This window comes from Rattus norvegicus, chromosome 7 (assembly GCF_036323735.1).
Source record: "Rattus norvegicus strain BN/NHsdMcwi chromosome 7, GRCr8, whole genome shotgun sequence".
In the NCBI taxonomy this organism is placed as follows: Eukaryota; Metazoa; Chordata; class Mammalia; order Rodentia; family Muridae; genus Rattus; species Rattus norvegicus.
This window is the reverse complement of record NC_086025.1, coordinates 484691-502671: the sequence shown is the minus strand read 5'-3', so window position 1 is coordinate 502671 and position 17981 is coordinate 484691. Positions and strand designations below refer to the sequence as shown.

Below are 17981 nucleotides of genomic sequence, written 5' to 3'. Positions count from 1 at the left end.
TCTCACACATATCTCTCCTTCCCTCTGCCTTCCATGGTTATTTATTTCCCTTTGCTAAGTGGGATTGAAGCATCCTTACTTAGGCTTAAACCTTTCCTTATGGTTTAACTTTTAGTGTCATGGATATTCTGTATATTTTGTGTAGTGTCACTGATTAATGAATGTATACTATGTCCTTTGGAGTCTGGGTTAGCTCACTCAGAATATTTTCTAGATCCATGCAATTGCCTGCAAATTTCACGATGTCCTTTGTTTTAGTAGCTGAATAGTATTCCGTTGTATAAATAAACCATATTTTCTGTATCCATTCTTTGGTTGAAGAACATCAGGGTTGCTTATTACAAATAAGGCTGCTATTAACATAGTGGCGCTTGCGTCTTTGCGGTACTGTGGAGCATCTTTTGGCTGTATGCCCAGGACCAGTATATCAGCGTCTTCAGGTACAACTATTTCCTGTTTGCTGAGGAACAGCTAGATTGATTTCCAGAGTGGTGGTAGTTTGCCATCCCACCAGCAATGGAGGAGCATTCCCGTTTCTCTACAATCTCACCAGCAAGTTCTGTAGTTCTGTTTCTCTTTTGAGAATAGTTTAAGAAGTTTTGGTATTAGCTCTTATTTGAAAGTCTGGTAGAATTATGCACTGAATTATGCATCGTGCCCTAGTCTTTTTGTTACTGTTATTGTTGTTGGTTGTTTTTAATGAATTCTTCTAGTTCCTTAGGGGTTATGGGACTGATTAGTTTATCTGATCTTGATTTAACTTTGGTATGTGGTATCTGTCTAGAAAATCATTCATTTCATATAGATTTTCAAGCTTCGTCAAGTTAGTCTTTTGTAGTAAAACCTGATGATTTTTTTTAATTTCTTCAATTTCCATTATGTCTCTCTTTTCATTTCTGATTTTGTTAATTTGCATACTATTTCTGAGACTTTTAGTTAGTTTAGGTTTATGTGTCTTGTTGATTTTCTCAAAGAATTCATCTTGAAGCCCAGAAACTCAGCAAGAAGCCAGCAGCAAAAAAGTGAGTCTGCCATCTTCCTTCAGGTGGCTTTTCTTAGTTCCCATTTTAATTTGTCATAAAATATCACAGCATACTATCATTTTCTTGCTTAGGAAAGGGCCACTGTTAAAAAAAAAAAAAAGAAAAAAGAAAAAAACAAAACAAAACAAAACAAAACCACACTAAAGCAGTATGTTTCAGGTCCATATTAAGAAAACTCTAAATTCCAATGTGAAGACTAATCTTGGTTATAGGGAGTACATTTCATTTTTCCCAGGCAGATATTTGCCATAAACTGGTATGCCTAGACACTGTGTACACACATTTTTGTCCCATTAGAATAAGCAGGTCTGAGACATGGATCGTGATATGTTCCCATCAAGTGGTTTCGTGATTAGAGCACAAAATTACTTATGAACTATATTTTGACAATCTATTGCAATGAAATCTACATAGAAAAACAAGATGTATGGTGTTGAAGATAATCTGTTGCAGGCTTGACTAGAAATCACCTTAGACTTGTAGCCCAGTCTCTAATCTCATTTCAAATCATATAACAAATATCTTTTAGACCTATATCCAGATTCCTAATGGCTCTAACATTGATAGACTGGGGCTTTTTAATTATTTTTTCAAATGATAGAATACTATTATTATTTCTCCTTATTCTCCTTTCTTGAAAACCTCCCACTTATTCCCTTGATTTCTTTTAAATTTTGCTTTTTTATTCATTAATTTTATTTACATTTGAAATGTCCCGTTCCTGGTCCCCCCACCAAGAATACCCCACCACATCCCTCTTCCCCTTTGCCTCTAAGAGGGTGCTCCTCCACCAACCTACCTACTCCCACCTTACCCTCTAGCATCCTGCTTCTTTGGGGGCATCAAGCCTCCACAGGAACAAGAACATACCCTCCCACTGAGGCTAGACAAGACAGCCATCTCTTACATATGTAGCAGGGACTGCAGACTGGCAATGTATACTCTTGGGTTGTTGGCTAAGACCCTGGGAGCTCTGAGGGGTCAAGTTAATTAATATTCTTGTTCTTCCTATGGGATTGCTATCCCTCTCTCCTCCTTCATTCCTTCCCCTAACTTTTTCATTGGGGTCCTAGTACTCAGTCATGTGGTTGGCAGAGAGTATCTGCATCGGTTTCAGTCAGAAGCTGGTAGACCCTCTCAGAGGACAACCCTGTCAGGTTCCTGTCTGCAAGCATATCATTTCATCATCAACACTGTCATGGTTTGGTGTCTATGGATGGGATAGATCAGATGTTGAGGCAATCTCTGGATGTCCCTTCCTTCAGTCTCTGCTTGAATTTTTGTCCATGCATTTTCTTTAGATAGAAACAATTCCAAATCAAAAATTTTGATATGTGTTTTGGTATACATATATATAAACACACACACACACACACACACACACACACACTCAGACATCTTTGTTCATCTATCTAATATTACTTGTGATTTCAGCCCTCATAATTTTGCATTAGATAGCCAGGCAGACTATGTTTTACAGTGAAGAAGACTATTTTATATTGTGTTATATGATTCATTTGTTTACTTTTAATTTATTTGTTTTAAGTAACATATTTAAAATTGTATTATAGTCCAATATTCTAAAAGAAAACTCAGAAGCGAAAAAGAAACTTAATTTCAGCTCTGAACTGACACTGTAGTGTATAGTCATGTATATTTTCTCATGAGGGGGATATGCTGCTGCTGAAATAAACTTAACAATGGTTCTTCAAAATGCTGAACAAGAAAAGGATGAAAAGAGCTCCACTATGACATTTGAAAAAATAGAAAATTTTTAAATGAGAATAAAAGTGAGGGTGGCTATTAAAATGGATGTAATTATTGAAGCAACAGCCTATACATAGTTCAGGGAGCTCGTTCAACCAATGTATCTAGTATTTCATGATACAGTATGGAGTTAGACATCATCATGTTGTGAGAATTCCCACTACAGGACACAAGACCATGTCTTAGAGACATCACTAAGATTAATAACAGTGTAGGGCATATGAGAAGAAGGTTACATAAGCACAACAGGATGAATAACCCATTATAATAGGGGCATTTTATAATTGAAATCTGGTTTTGTAAAAGATCTTTATAAATTATACTATCCCATGTAATGATCTCAACTCCTGCTCAGATATGAAGGAAAAAACTTTTAAGAAACAGAGAACTTCTATGACGTCGCAGTTGGACAGGGGCTCTGTGCCCCACTAGGACCAAGTATGCACCACCCCACCAGTTAAAAAGGGAAGAAAACTGTTTGGAAGAGAACTCAGTTCCATTTGTCAGGATGGCATCCTGCCTGGAGCAATTCTGGTATGTGTCATATGGTGTTTCTCTGGCTATCCTAAGACAAAATCCTGCTTCTTAAATACCTGGCCCCTTCACTTCTATCACCATGTGGAGCAAGAATTGTGTCTCAAATCATTGGCTTTCCAGTAGGAAGATGAGAGAGGGCTATTCAGAAACCATCTATTGGAAAAGTTGGATTTAATCCCTTAACTATTTTGGAAAATCTGATATGAAGAAATGTTGCCTGATCTTTAAGGGATAATATTAGGGTGGGATGTGTACAACAAAAGATTGAGGCACAAAACCAGCTTGAGGTCATCTGTGTCCATGCCAGCATGTGCACTGCACCTGTGCACACCATTGGTCTGGTTCTCAAGGAGCAAATAGTAGACTGTGGTGTGTGAAGCCTGACAGGTATTTCTCTATCTTCTTCTCAGGACATGCTGTACCTACTAAAAAAGAAAGGGCCCACAACCACGGGTGTCTTTTTAGAACCTCCGAGTATAACTTTGTGCCAAACAGTAAAGGACAAATTGGATTCGGAAGAGGAGGTGTGTATAAACAAGCAATCAGTTAATGTAGTGGCGTGGATCTTTAAGGAAGGGAATGTCCTTCCATCATCCACCTCAGGACTCCTCAGAGTCTATGGGAATAGTTGTCTTCATTTTGTATTCCCTTGAGTGACAGTAGATATGTATGAGAGAAATCTTATATGCTCAAAGTCTCCTCTGTTAGTGGATGATGTTTCAGAAATTGTTTAAAGCAATGTGATTGTTGAACTATCAAAAGTGAACCGTCCCCTCATTTCTAGGAGACCAAATCTCAAACCAAATGTCCCTATCCTCTGGTGTACAATTTTTCTGACTGTCTCAACCTATGCTCAGAGCCAACAGTTCAGGAGTTATTATGTATATATATAAACTGGGGCTCAGAGTCACAGGATAGTTTGTTCTTTGTACCTGTGGTTTTCAGTAATAGTCTCCATCCATTTCAAAGAGAACCTTTTTTGATGGGTAAGGGTATATTATCTGTGAACATTAAGTTAAATATTTATAAAAGAGTTCGGAGTTACACTTGTTTAGTGAAATAGGGGCAGGGCATTCTCTAAGAACCATGACCACGTGTGCCTCCATGCTTCCAGTACCAGACGTGGCTTTCTGCTCCTGAGAAATCCGATAATAACTTCCTATGGTTGTCTTTATTGTGGTTATCATAATTGTATGTTTCTATCATTTAAAAATAGTATTCGAACTGGAGTATTGATTGCTTATATGTGCTAGTTTGCTCAGCTGTCTACTAGAGGCATGCTGAGCTAAGGAAAGATTTTTCTATAGTCCAAGTAAATCTGAAAATTTAGAAAATTTTCATCTGAAAATAGATGAAACTTACTGGGCCCAAATATCATGGAACATTCTAACTAGGGGAAATTTGGGGAACTGTGAAGAAAGTTGGAACTAAACTGAAATTTACAGGCGAATGTACTTTGAATAATGTCCATGTTTAATTTTTTTCCACAAAAATATTTTCCTCTCTTTATAAGGACTTCCTCCAAAACATCCAGGGAAGTCTAATGACTTCAAAACTATATGATGAGTGGATTGGTGTACCCGACAAGGTCAATGATGAAGAGAAATTAGCCGCAGTGCAGAGGTAATTGTTGGCAAACTGTGAACAACAGCAACAAAATAGAAGTAACATTTGCTTACACACATTAGAGATTATATATCACAGAAACATTTACTAAGAACACTGACAGACAGCAAAAGGATTCAATTGTTCACAAACATGGAAGACACTTTCAAAAGAGTATGAGTTACAGTGGGAATCACAGTAGCCCAGGCTTATAATCTTACTTCATATTCCAATTAGATTTGTCTCTTTTCTGAATTGGGTAAATATTTCAAGCAATAATTTGAGTACAAATTCTTTCATTTTATTTACAGTGCATCCTGCATACGATACGATTACTCTGTTCCCTTTCTTCATATTTACAAATTGAGTATACTTGTTTTAAAATAACTGTCTCTGTGTTCAGTCTTTTAGATAAAATGCCACCTGAAAATGCGGCTCTTCTGAGGCAACTTTTTTTTATATTATATGAAATTAAAAATAACTCTCCTTCTAATGAAATGTCTTCTTACCACCTATCTGTTGGGTTAGCCCCATGTCTCTTATTCATGCCCAGCTCCTGCAATAATGGAGTGACATGATATTGGCAAAAAGGTAATTAGATAAGAACTTTATGCCTAACATTAATAAGCCTTTACAATGAGACAGGAAAACAGGATTACCCTGAGAATCTTGGTTATTTTGTTGTTGTTGTTGTTGTTGTTGTTGATTGTTTTGGTTTTTGTTTTGTTTCATTTTGTAAAGTAAGTACAGCTTTGAAAGGTGTTCTTTTGGAGGGAAGGAATCATTGGTGCATTTTCAGTAAAATATAAATGGGTATTTGAGCTCAGTGACTCAGTCATTTGTCTTTGTCATTTAGAATATCCTTAGACTAAGCCAGTGAGAACAAATGCTGTGAAATGATACAAAAAAAAAAAAAAAATCCTAGGTACTGGGTTCAGCAATCAAGACTTAATTCTGACATATTCAGTGTAGAATGTGTGAAATTCTACTTGTTTTCAAGGTGGTTTCCCCAACAAAAAAAGGCAATGCAATTTGGATTTTTTTTATCAGATATGGTCCTTAAGAATTCCTGATTAATGTGAGTAAAATACCATTGGCTTCAGGATGCTGGTTATGATTGGTTTAGAGAAATTATTGTGTATACTTTTCTATGTTAGCCATCTTTCAAGTACTATAATAAACTACCAAAACTTACGCAGTACAGTGATCAAATGGTTATTTTGACTCTAAGTATTTGAGTTTCTGATCCATTATTAATTGACCAATTGTCCTTGGACCTGTAAGGAGCATACTGTAAAACAACTCAACTGAGAAACAATAATATTCCTCATATTGTGTAGAATCAAAGATCAGGAGAAGACAGGGTTCCAAAGTACCTGCCATTGAAGATACATAATTATCCCATTTCCTCCCAGTAGATCTTATTTCAAATACCTCCCAATATAATGAATCATAAAATCAAGATGTTAGCATTGCATCTGCACTGAGTCATCACTGTATTAAGGTTAAGTAATTAACTAAAGATATGTGAAGAAATGGCACCTACCGTGATATATTGATGCAACTGTTACCATTGCACTGCACTGAGACACATGAATTTCACTGCTCAGATGGGTTTGCCTATCTCTTACTTTTTAGACAGCCCATGGGAACTTTCAATAGGATGGTACCCACATTCAGAGGCCATCTTCCCTCCTTAGCTCTGCCTTTCTATAAGCATCCTTATAATCATGCTCACACATATATTATAAAATGTAACCAAAGCTATTTCAGTGTACAGTATGTATCAGATACTGACCATCACAATGTAAAAACTGGAAATCATTCTCTTATGTAACAGTGCACTGTGATGATCACACTTGAACATCTGATCTCACGATCTTTTAAATTTCTGACAAAAGCCTGCCCCTATTTCTAACAGCTAAATTTTTCTCAGAACTTTGAACGGCATATTTTTAGCCTCCAAGACTAAGAAGTAAAATGTGATTTTGCAACCATGTAAAATGACAGAGACCCTCTGTGTTTGCCCTGTTTTTTCATAGATTTCTCTAGTAGAATTTATGATCGAAAATTCTCCAAAAGTTTTTGGAGAGGACTTGGCTGCAGTGTGGCTTGGAACATCACTATATCATCCTCCTGGAGGAAAGTCCTCATGTTCCCAGAATAATGCAACAAATATTGGAAACATTAAGGAAACCGAACATGGACTCAGCAGCTGCCCCATTGGGAGGATATGTACTCCTGGCTATAACACACGGCCGAGAAGTCCAGCTGCTCTTCCCTATGAGGGCCTTCTAGGTACATAGTTGTTCTACTCCCAGAACTTAAAGTTAAATCATTGAGCACTGAAAATATGATTTATAACAAACACCAATGAAGGATTTACCATGTGAGGGAAAATTTCACCTGTGCATTATAGATATTATACTAGTGTTAGAATTTGCTTCCAAACTTTAGTACCTCTTTCCACTGGTCCTGAGTTTATGCTAGAGGTTAAACACAGAAATGAGATTAAGAAATTAAGATTATGTAAAGAAATGATACTTACAGTGATATATTGATTCTTAACATTTTTTCCATCTTTATTAACTTGAGTATTTCTTGTTTACATTTCGATTGTTATTCCCCCCCACCCCTCCCACTTCCCTTCTGTAAGGGTGTTCCCCTCTCTATCCTCCACCCATTACCACCCTCCCCCCTAACAAACACGTTTACTGGGGATTCAGTTTTGGCAGGACCAAGGGCTTTCCCTTCCACTGGTGCTCTTACTAGGCTATTCATTGCTACCTACGAGGTCGGAGCCCAGGGTCAGTCCATGTATAATCTTTGGGTAGTGGCTTACTCCCTGGAAGCTCTGGCTGCTTGGCATTGTTGTACATATGGGGTCTCGAGCCCCTTCAAGCTGTTTCAGTCCTTTCTCTGATTCCTTCAACGGGGGTCCCATTCTCAGTTCAGTGGTTTGCTGCTGGCATTCGCCTATGTATTTGCTGTATTCTGGCTGTGTCTCTCAGGAGAGACCTACTTCCAGTTCTTGTCAGCCTGCACTCCTTTTCTTCATCCATCTTATCTAATTGGGTGGCTGCATATGAATGGGCCACATGTGGGGCAGGCTCTGAATGGGTGTTCCTTCTGCCTCTGTTCTAAACTTTGCCTCCCGATTCCCTCCCAAGGGTATTCTTGTTCCCCTTTTAAAGAAGGAGTGAAGCGGTCACATTTTGGTCATCCTTCTTGAGTTTCATGTGTTCTGTGCATCTAGGGTAATTCAAGCATTTGGGCTAATAGCCACTTATCAATGAGTGCACATCATGTGTGTTTTTCTGCAATTGGGTTACCTCACACAGGATGATATTTTCCAATTCCATCCATTTGCCTATGAATTTCATAAAGTCATTGTTTTTGATAGCTGAGTAATATTCCATTGTGTAGATGTACCACATTTTCTGTATCCATTCCTCTGCTGAAAGGCATCTGGGTTCTTTCCAGCTTCTGGCTATTATATATAAGGCTGTTATGAACATAGTGGGGCACGTGTCTTTGTTATATGTAGGGGCATCTTTTGGGTATATGCCCAAGAGAGATATAGTTGGGTCCTCAGGTAGTTCAATGTCCAATTTCCTGAGGAACCTCCAGACTGATTTCCAGAATGGTTGTCGCCATCTGTTGTTGTAAAAATATAAAAATAATAAAAAGTATTGTTGGTCTTTTACCCCGCTGGGCCCACACCGCGGTGCCCAGATATCTGCTAGATTATCTTGGCGGAAACACAGCCCAGCCGCACACTTCCCTACACTCAAACCCTCACATAAAAGAACACACAATACAATAATCTTAGATCCAGTTGGTAAGATATAATTGCCCACTTAAACATACAAAGCCCGGTACTATCCATCCCTTGAGAACATTAATAACAACCTGTATATACACAGAGCAGAATCTTAACATCACCTGCCATCTTGTCCTGCCACTGCTTCTCAGCCCCTCTCCTCCACCCTGTCTCCTCCTCTCTCCCCTTGTCTCCTCCTCTTCCTTCAAACTTCTCTTCCACCCATCCTTCCTTCTCCTCCAATGACAGGCCTCCTTCTATCCTGTACCTGCCTCACCTGTGACATCATCCTACATTTCACCCTTTTTGTCTAATTAAAAAAAAAGTTTCTCTCAAATATAAGCTGAGCACAACTACTATCATTTTGTAATTAAGAGCATAAAATATATCTAACACCCAGTCCAACACTATATCAGTTAAACAGAACATTTAGTTATCCATTCCAGCTTAAGAAAGGCTTAAAATCTGTATTATATCTTGGCTAGCTTGCATAGTACCTGATAACTATCCAATAAAATATGTATATTTAGAGTTAAACAGCCTGATAGGCTATGAGACTATAATCAGTCTTCAACCCCATCAGAAATCTGGGAATGACCAAATATCTATACACATAGGAAGCCTATCAGGGCTTCCAGAACTGAGAGGTTGTAGAGACAAATCTCCGCTAGCAGAGTCCCCTGTTAGCAACATGTGAGCTCAAATCTTCAGCCTTTTGGCCCAAAATCAACTGACAGACTCTAGAAATGCAGATTTTGAAGGGCTGATCACCCTGTCTTGGCAGGGTTTATCAGTCAACTATTCTGCATAATTTGTCCTTTTCTGGACAGTATTAGTCTGCAGATGAAACAGGCAGTTTTGTCCAGTGGCTGCCTAGCCACAAAGTATTGCCTTACCTGGAGGTAGAGATGTTCACATTCTTCGTTAAATCCACCAAAGGTTAACTGTTAGGAGCAGATATGTCTCAACAAAAGATAAATAACTTTAAATCTCAAATTTTGCGGATTTCTGACGTTTTTGAAAACCATCTATCTATATAGGACAATCTGGACTGTTGTCTTTATATCTTAATAATATCTTGAACGTTCTCTCACAAAGTCAGTAATATGTTTGCTATTTGGCTCTTAACTCACATGTTTAATCAACTCATAAGTTTGTAATGACATCAATAGAAGGACTGGCTCTAAACCTTGTACTTTTAATCTCTTTTAACAAATAAATTCTATATCAAAACAAAGATATGATTTTAGCTTAGTTAACAAATAAGATTACGACTCTATAACTCAAACTACCCAATTCCTCCCTGTTAAAATACAGTCATTTCTAAATTTCTCATAAAAATAACTTTAGAATAACCACTTCCAGCCCCCCAAAGTCCAGGGAATTGGGGCGACGACTTCTCCATAACTTCTTCAAGCTGTACATGGGCATTGAGATATCCTTAGGGGTAGGGAGTAGGAAGAATGAAGCAAATGCTGTAACAGGATGTGTCCTGACTGGACCCAGCTGAAAGTCCTTGAGACCAGGATTCCAAGTAGGCACACTCTGTAAAATACAACTCTGAAGACAAAAGTTTAGAATTGAGATATCTTTTTGTTTGATTCTCCTGAATAAATTTTTCAGGTGGTCTACCTCTATCAAATCTGATCAGTATGACTCTGTGAGGTTCCCAGAGCCTAATCACAGGTTTTAAAAACACAAAGACAAAATCTTTCTCCCAAAACACTGTGTTCCTTAGTCTGAAACCAGAAAAGCTTGTATCTTACACTCTCTCCCAGAGTAATAATATAATCATAAAACTCAAAAGTCACACCCATCATGAATATTAAGCAATTTTTTAAAAAAGGAAGTAAGCTAAACAATGAACCTGATAGGCTTTTGTACTCTGATATCGGGAAATTATCCCAAAATTCTCGTGGAGCCCACGTTAAGAGAATTCGAGCTTCATGTTGTGGTATATATCAAAAGTAACCACAAACCCTCGCTAGCCGGCATCAACGAGCCATATGGCCTTTAGCGGTGTAATTCATAAAACAAACCAAATACCTTTTATCAATTCCAGTATCAATAAGCAACACATCAAACCAGGACTTTAGCCCAAAATATCTCAATCTGTTAAGCTCTCTACCCAGAGCCACAGATTTTTCTTTAACCTTAATAACTTCTAAAATATATGCCTGCATTCACTCTCCTTGGTGTTACAGACATTTCATCACAACTCTCTACTTGGAGTTAGTGACTAATTTTCCCCTATCTAAGTTCTGAACCATGGATGAAAATCCCCACCTGATTCAGGTAATCTCTTTACTCTCTTCTTTCTAAAAACAAACTCAATCACCTTTTAATAATACCTGTAATTAAGAAGTAGCTTGTCTAACTAGGATTTCAACCCAAAATTCCCATGGAGCCCACGTTAAAAAGAATATGAGTATCCTAAACAACTTTCTTTAAAAAGCAGCTTTTAATCTCTAACTCTCTGAGCTGCCATTACTTATCACACAGCAGGAGACCTACAGTCTGCCTGCCCAGGTGGCTTCCCCATTTCTTTGTTTGAATTCCTGCCCTTAAGATATCACATGACTTAACATGGCACTGGCCTCCTCTTACTTAGAAAATAAAAACTTTCTCTCAACTCTCAGGGTTACTAGTGGATTCTTGCCCATCACTTTGGCTCTCCATCTGTTGTTGTAAAAATATGAATATAAAAAAGATTAACGGTGTCTTTTACCCCGCTAGGTCCTCACCACAGTGCCCCAAGATATCTGCTAGATTATCTTGGCGGAAACACAGCCCAGCCGCACACTTCCCTACACTCAAACCCTCACATAAAAGAACACACAATACAATAATCTTAGATCCAGTTGGTAAGATATAATTGCCCACTTAAACATACAAAGCCCGGTACTATCCATCCCTTGAGAACATTAATAACAACCTGTATATACACAGAGCAGAATCTTAACATCACCTGCCATCTTGTCCTGCCACTGCTTCTCAGCCCCTCTCCTCCACCCTGTCTCCTCCTCTCTCCCCTTGTCTCCTCCTCTTCCTTCAAACTTCTCTCCCGCCCATCCTTCCTTCTCCTCCAATGACAGGCCTCCTTCTATCCTGTACCTGCCTCACCTGTGACATCATCCTACAATTGTACTAGTCTGCAATCCCACCAATAATTGAGGAGTGTTCCTCTTTCTCCACATCTTCGACAGCATGTGCTGTCACCTGAGTTTTTGATCTTAGCCATTCTCACTGGTGTGAGGTGAAATCTCACTGTTATTTTGATTTGCATTTCCCTTATGACTAAAGTTGTTAAACATTTCTTTAGGTGTTTCTCAGCCATTCGGCATTCCTCAGCTCAGAATTCTTTGTTTAGCTCTGAATCCCTTTTTTTATAGGGTTATTTGTCTCCCTGCAGTCTACCTTTTTGAGTTCTTTGTATATTTTGGATATAAGGCCTCTATCTGTTGTAGGATTGGTAAAGATCTTTTCCCAATCTGTTGGTTGTCGGTTTGTCCTAACAACAGTATCCTTTGCCTAACAGAAGCTTTGCAGTTTTATGAGATCCCATTTGTCGATTCTGGATCTTAGAGCATAAGCCATTGGTGTTTTGTTCAGGAAATTTTCTCCAGTGCCCATGTGATTGAGATGCTTCCCCACTTTTTCTTCTATTAGTTTGAGAGTATCTGGTTTGATGTAGAGGTCCTTGATCCACTTGGACTTAAGCTTTGTACAGGGTGATAAGCATGGATCGATCTGCATTCTTCTACATGCCTGACCTCAAGTTGAACCACCACCATTTGCTGAAAATGCTATCTTTTTTCCATTTGATGGTTTTGGCTCCTTTTTCAAAAATCAAGTGACCATCGGTGTGTGGGTTCATTTCTGAGTCTTCAATTCTATTCCACTGATCTATCTGTCTGACTCTGTACCAATACCATACAGTTTTTATCACCATTGCTCTGTAATACTGCTTGAGTTCAGGAATATTGATCCCCCCCAGAAGTCCTATTATTTTTGAGGATAGTTTTAGCTATCCTGGGTTTTTTGTTATTCCAGATGAATTTGCAAATTGTTCTGTCTAACTCTCTGAAGAATTGGATTGGTATTTTGATGGGGATTGCATTGAATCTGTAGATCACTTTTGGTAAAATTGCCATTTTTACTATATTAATCCTGCCAATGCATGAGCATGGGAGATCTTTCCATCTTCTGAGGTCTTCTTCAATTTCTTTCTTCAGAGGCTTGAACTTCTTATCATACAGATTTTTACTTGCTTGGTTAAAGTCACACCAAGGTGTATTATATTATTCGGGACTATTATGAAGGGTGTCGTTTCCCTAATTTCTTTCTCGGCTTGTTTCTCTTTTGTGTAGAGGAAGGCTACTGATTAATTTGAGTTAATTTTATACCCAGACACTTTGCTGAAGTTGTTTATCAGGTTTAGTAGTTCTCTGGTGGAACTTTTGGGATCACTGAAAAATACTGCCTATCATCTGCAAATGGTGATATTTTGACTTCTTTTCCAACCTATATCCCTTTTGTCTCCATTTTTTGTCTCATTGTTCTGGATAGAACTTCAAGAACTATATTGAATAAGTAGGGAGAGAGTGGACAGCCTTGTCTAGTCCCTATTTTAGTGGGATTGCTTCAAATTTCTGTCCATTTAGTTGTTTATCAGCTTTAGCAGTTCTCTGGTGGAACTTTTGGAATCACTTAAGTATACAAACATATTGTCTGCAAATCGTGATATTTTGACTTCTTCCTTTCCAATCCGTATACCTTTGATCTTCTTTTGTTGTCTGATTGCTCTGGCTAGGATTTCGAGAACTATATTGAATAAGTAGGGAGAGAGTGGGCAGCCTTGTCTAGTCCCTGATTTTAGTGGGATTGCTTCAAATTTCTGTCCATTTAGTTTAATGTTAGCTACCGGTTTGCTGTATATGGCTTTTAGTATGTTTAGGTATGGGCCTTGAATTCCTAATCTTTCCAGGACTATTTTGATGAAGGGGTGTTGAATATTGTCAAATGCTTTCTTAACATCTAATGAAATGGTCATGTGGTTTTGTTCTTTCAGTTTGTTTATATAATGGATTACGTTGATGGTTTTCCGAATATTAAACCATCCCTGCATGCCTGGAATGAAGCCTACTTGATCATGGTGGATGATTGTTTTGATGTGCTCTTGGATTCGGTTTGTCAGAATTTTATTGAGTATTTTTGCTTCGATCCTCTTAAGGGAAATTCGTCCGAAGTTCTCTTTCTTTGTTGGGTCTTTGTGTAGTTTAAGTATAAGAGTAATTGTGGCTTCATAGAAGGAATTCGGTAGCAATCTTGTTTCTTTCAATTTTGTGGAATAGTTTGGATAGTATTGGTTTGAGGTCTTCTATGGAGGTCTGATAGAATTCTACACAGAACCTGCCTGGACCTGGGCTCTTTTTGGTTGGGAGACCTTTAATGACTGCTTTTATTTCTTTGGGAGTTATGGGGTTGTTTAAATGGTTTGTCTGTTCCTGATTTAACTTCGGTACTGGGTATTTGTCTAGGAAATTATCCATTTCCTGAAGATTTTGAAGTTTTATTGAATATAGGCTTTTGTAGTAGGATCTGATGATTTTTTTAATTTCCTTTGATTCGATAGTTATGTCTCCCTTTTCATTTCTGATTTTGTTAATTTGGACACACTCTCTGTTTCCTCTCGTTACTCTTCTAAGGGTTTATCTATCTTGTTGATTTTCTCAAAGGACCAACTTTTGGTTCTGTTGATTCTTTCTATGGTCCTTTTTGTTTCTACTTGGTTGATTTCAGCACTGAGTTTGATTATTTCCTGCCTTCTATTCCTCCTGGGTGTATTTGCTTCTTTTTGTTCTAGAGCTTTTAGGTGTGCTGTCAAGTTGCTGATATATGCTCTCTCCTGTTTCTTTCTGCAGACATTCAGAGCTATGAGTTTTCCTCTTAGCACAGCTTTCATTGTGTCCCATAAGTTTGTGTATGTTGTACCTTCATTTTCATTGAATTCTAAGAAGTCTTTAGTTTCTTTCTTTATTTCTTCCTTGACAAGGTCATCATTGCGTAGAGCATTGTTCAACTTCCATGTATATGTGGGCATTCTTCCCTTATTGTTATTGAAGACCAGCTTTAGCCCGTGGTGGTCTGATAGGACGTATAGGATTATTTCTAACTTTCTGTATCTGTTGACGCCTTTTTTATGACCAATTATGTGGTCAATTTTGGAAAAAGTACCATGAGGTGGTGAGAAGAAGGTTTATCTTTTTGTTTTAGGATAGAAAGTAATATAAATATCTTTTAAGTCAATTTGGTTCGTGACTTCTCTTAGTCTGTCTATGTCTCTGTTAAATTTCTCTTTCCATGATCTGTCCAGTGAGAGTTGGGTGTTGAAATCTCCCACTATTATTGTGTGAGGTGCAATGTGTGCTTTGAGCTTTAGTAAGGTTTCTTTTATGTATGTAGGTACCCTTGTATTTGGAGTATAAATATTTAGGATTGAGAGTTCATCTTGGTGGATTTTTCCTTTGATGAATATGAAGTGTCCTTCCTTATCTTTTTTGATGACATTTAGTTGAAAATCGATTTTGTTCGATATTAGAATGGCTACTCCAGCTTGCTTCTTCAGACCATTTGCTTGGAAAGTAGTTTTCAAGCCTTTCACTCTGAGGTAGTGTCTGTCTTTGTCTCTGAGGTGTGTTTCCTGTAGGCAGCAGAATGCAGGGTCCTCATTGAGTATTCAGTTTGTTAATCTATGCCTTTTTATTGGGAGTTGAGACCATTGATATCGAGAGATATGAACGAATAGTGATTATTGCTTCCAGTTATTTTCATATTTGGATGTGAGATTATTTTTGTGTCCTTTTCTTTTCTTTGTTTTGTTGCCAAGATGATTAGTTTCTTGCTTTTTCTAGGGTTTAGCTTGCCTCCTTATGTTGGGCTTTACCATTTATTATCCTTTGTAGTGCTGGATTTGTAGAAAGATATTGGGTAAGTTTGGTTTTGTCATGGAATATCTTGGTTTCTCCATCTATGTTAATTGAGAGTTTTGCTGGATACAGTACCCTGGGCTGGCATTTGTGTTCTGTTAGGTCTGTATGACATCAGTCCAGGATCTTCTGGCTTTCATAGTGTCTGGTGAGAAGTCTGGTGTGATTCTGATAGGTCTGCCTTTATATGTTACTTGGCCTTTTTCCCTTAATGCTTTTAATATTCTTTCTTTGTTTTGTGCATTTGGTGTTTTACTATTATGTGACGGGAGGAGTTTCTTTTCTGGTCCAATCTATTTGGAGTTCTGTAGTCTTCTTGTATGTTTATGGGCATCTCTTTCTTTAGGTTAGGGAAGTTTTTTTCTATGATTTTTTTGAAGATATTTACTGATCCTTTGAGCTGGGAGTCTTCACTCTCCTCTATACCTATTATCCTTAGGTTTGATCTTCTCATTGAGTCCTGGTTTTCCTGTATGTTTGAACCAGTAGCTTTTTCCATTTTACATTATCTTTGACCATTGTGTCGATGATTTCTATGGAATCTTATGCTCCTGAGGTTCTCTCTTCTAACTCTTGTATTCTGTTGGTGATGCTTGTATCTGCAGCTCTTTGTCTCTTCCTTTGGTTTTCTATATCCAGGGTTGTTTCCCTTTGTGCTTTCTTTTTTTTTTTTTTTTTAATTAACTTGAGTATTTCTTATATACATTTCGAGTGTTATTCCCTTTCCCGGTTTCCGGGCAAACATCCCCCTCCCGCCTCCCCTTCCTTATGGGTGTTCCCTTCCCAACCCTCCCCCCATTGCCGCCCTCCCCCCATAGACTAGTTCACTGGGGGTTCAGTCTTAGCAGGACCCAGGGCTTCCCCTTCCACTGGTGCTCTTACTAGGATATTCATTGCTACCTATGAGGTCAGAGTCCAGGGTCAGTCCATGTATAGTCTTTAGGTCGTGGCTTAGTCCCTGGAAGCTCTGGTTGCTTGGCATTGTTGTACATATGGGGCCTCGAGCCCCTTCAAGCTCTTCCAGTTCTTTCTCTGATTCCTTCAACGGGGTTCCTATTCTCAGTTCAGTGGTTTGCTGCTGGCATTCGCCTCTGTATTTGCTGTATTCTGGCTGTGTCTCTCAGGAGCGATCTACATCCGGCTCCTGTCAGTCTGCACTTCTTTGCTTCATCCATCTTGTCTAATTGGGTGGCTGTATATGTATGGGCCACATGTGGGGCAGGCTCTGAATGGGTGTTCCTTCAGTCTCTGTTTTAATCTTTGCCTCTCCCTTCCCTGCCAAGGGTATTCTTTTTCCTCATTTAAAGAAGGAGTGAAGCATTCACATTTTGATCATCCGTCTTTGTGCTTTCTTTATTGCTTCTCTTTTCATTTTCAATTCCTTCACCTGTTTGATTGTGTTTTCCTGGAATTCTTTCAGGGATTTTTGTGATTCCTCTCTATAGGCTTCCACTTGTTTATTTGTTTTCCTGCGTTTCTCTAAGGGAGTTCTTCATGTCTTTCTTGAAGTCCTCCAGCATCATGATCAAATATGATTTTGAAACTAGATCTTGCTTTTCTGGTGTGTTTGGATATTCAGTGTTTGCTTTGGTGGGAGAATTGGTCTCCGATGATGCCATGTAATCTTAGTTTCTGTTGGCTTGGGTTCCTGCGCTTGCCTCTCGCTATCAGGTTGTCTCTGGTGTTACCTTGTTCTGCTATTTCTGACAATGGCTATACTGTCCTATAGGACTGTGTATCAGGGGTGCTGTATACCTGTTTTCCTGTTTTCTTTCAGCCAGTTATAGGAACAGAGTGTTCTGCTTTCAGGTGTATAGTCTTTCCTGTCTACTGGTCTTCAGCTGTTCCTGTGGGTCTGTATCCTGAGTCCACCTGGCAGGTCGCTTGGAGCAGAGAAGTTGGTTTTACCTGTGGTCCAGCGGCTCAAGTTGTTGGCTGGGGGCTGCTGTTGTGAGGGCAGCAACCAGCAGGGCCTGCGCTGCCTTTTCCTGGCCCCCCTTGCACCAGGATCCCAGATGGTGTTAGGTGTTTTCCTCTGGAGTCAAAAATGTGGGCAGAGTGTAGTGTCTTCTGGTTTCCCAGGCATGTCTGCCCCTCTGAAGGTTTAGCTCTCCCTCCCATGGGATTTTGGTGCAGAGAATTGTTGATCTGGTCTCTTCAGGTCCGGGCTGTGTCTGGAGTGCAGGGATCCTGCTGCTCGAGTGCTGATTCTTAACA

The 17981-nt window shown here is 38.8% G+C and overlaps 1 protein-coding gene across 1 annotated transcript in view; it reads left to right on the top strand.

Moving 5' to 3' along the window:
- The window catches only part of Ralbp1l4 (ralA binding protein 1 like 4), a 112685-nt gene that overhangs the window by 84981 nt on the left and 9723 nt on the right, over positions 1 to 17981 (top strand). Inside the window, 7 exon segments of the mRNA XM_063264390.1 lie at positions 975 to 1022; positions 3166 to 3344; positions 3758 to 3871; positions 4861 to 4970; positions 5356 to 5526; positions 5528 to 5543; positions 6995 to 7250. Coding sequence (XP_063120460.1) covers positions 975 to 1022; positions 3166 to 3344; positions 3758 to 3871; positions 4861 to 4970; positions 5356 to 5526; positions 5528 to 5543; positions 6995 to 7250 — 894 coding nt within the window.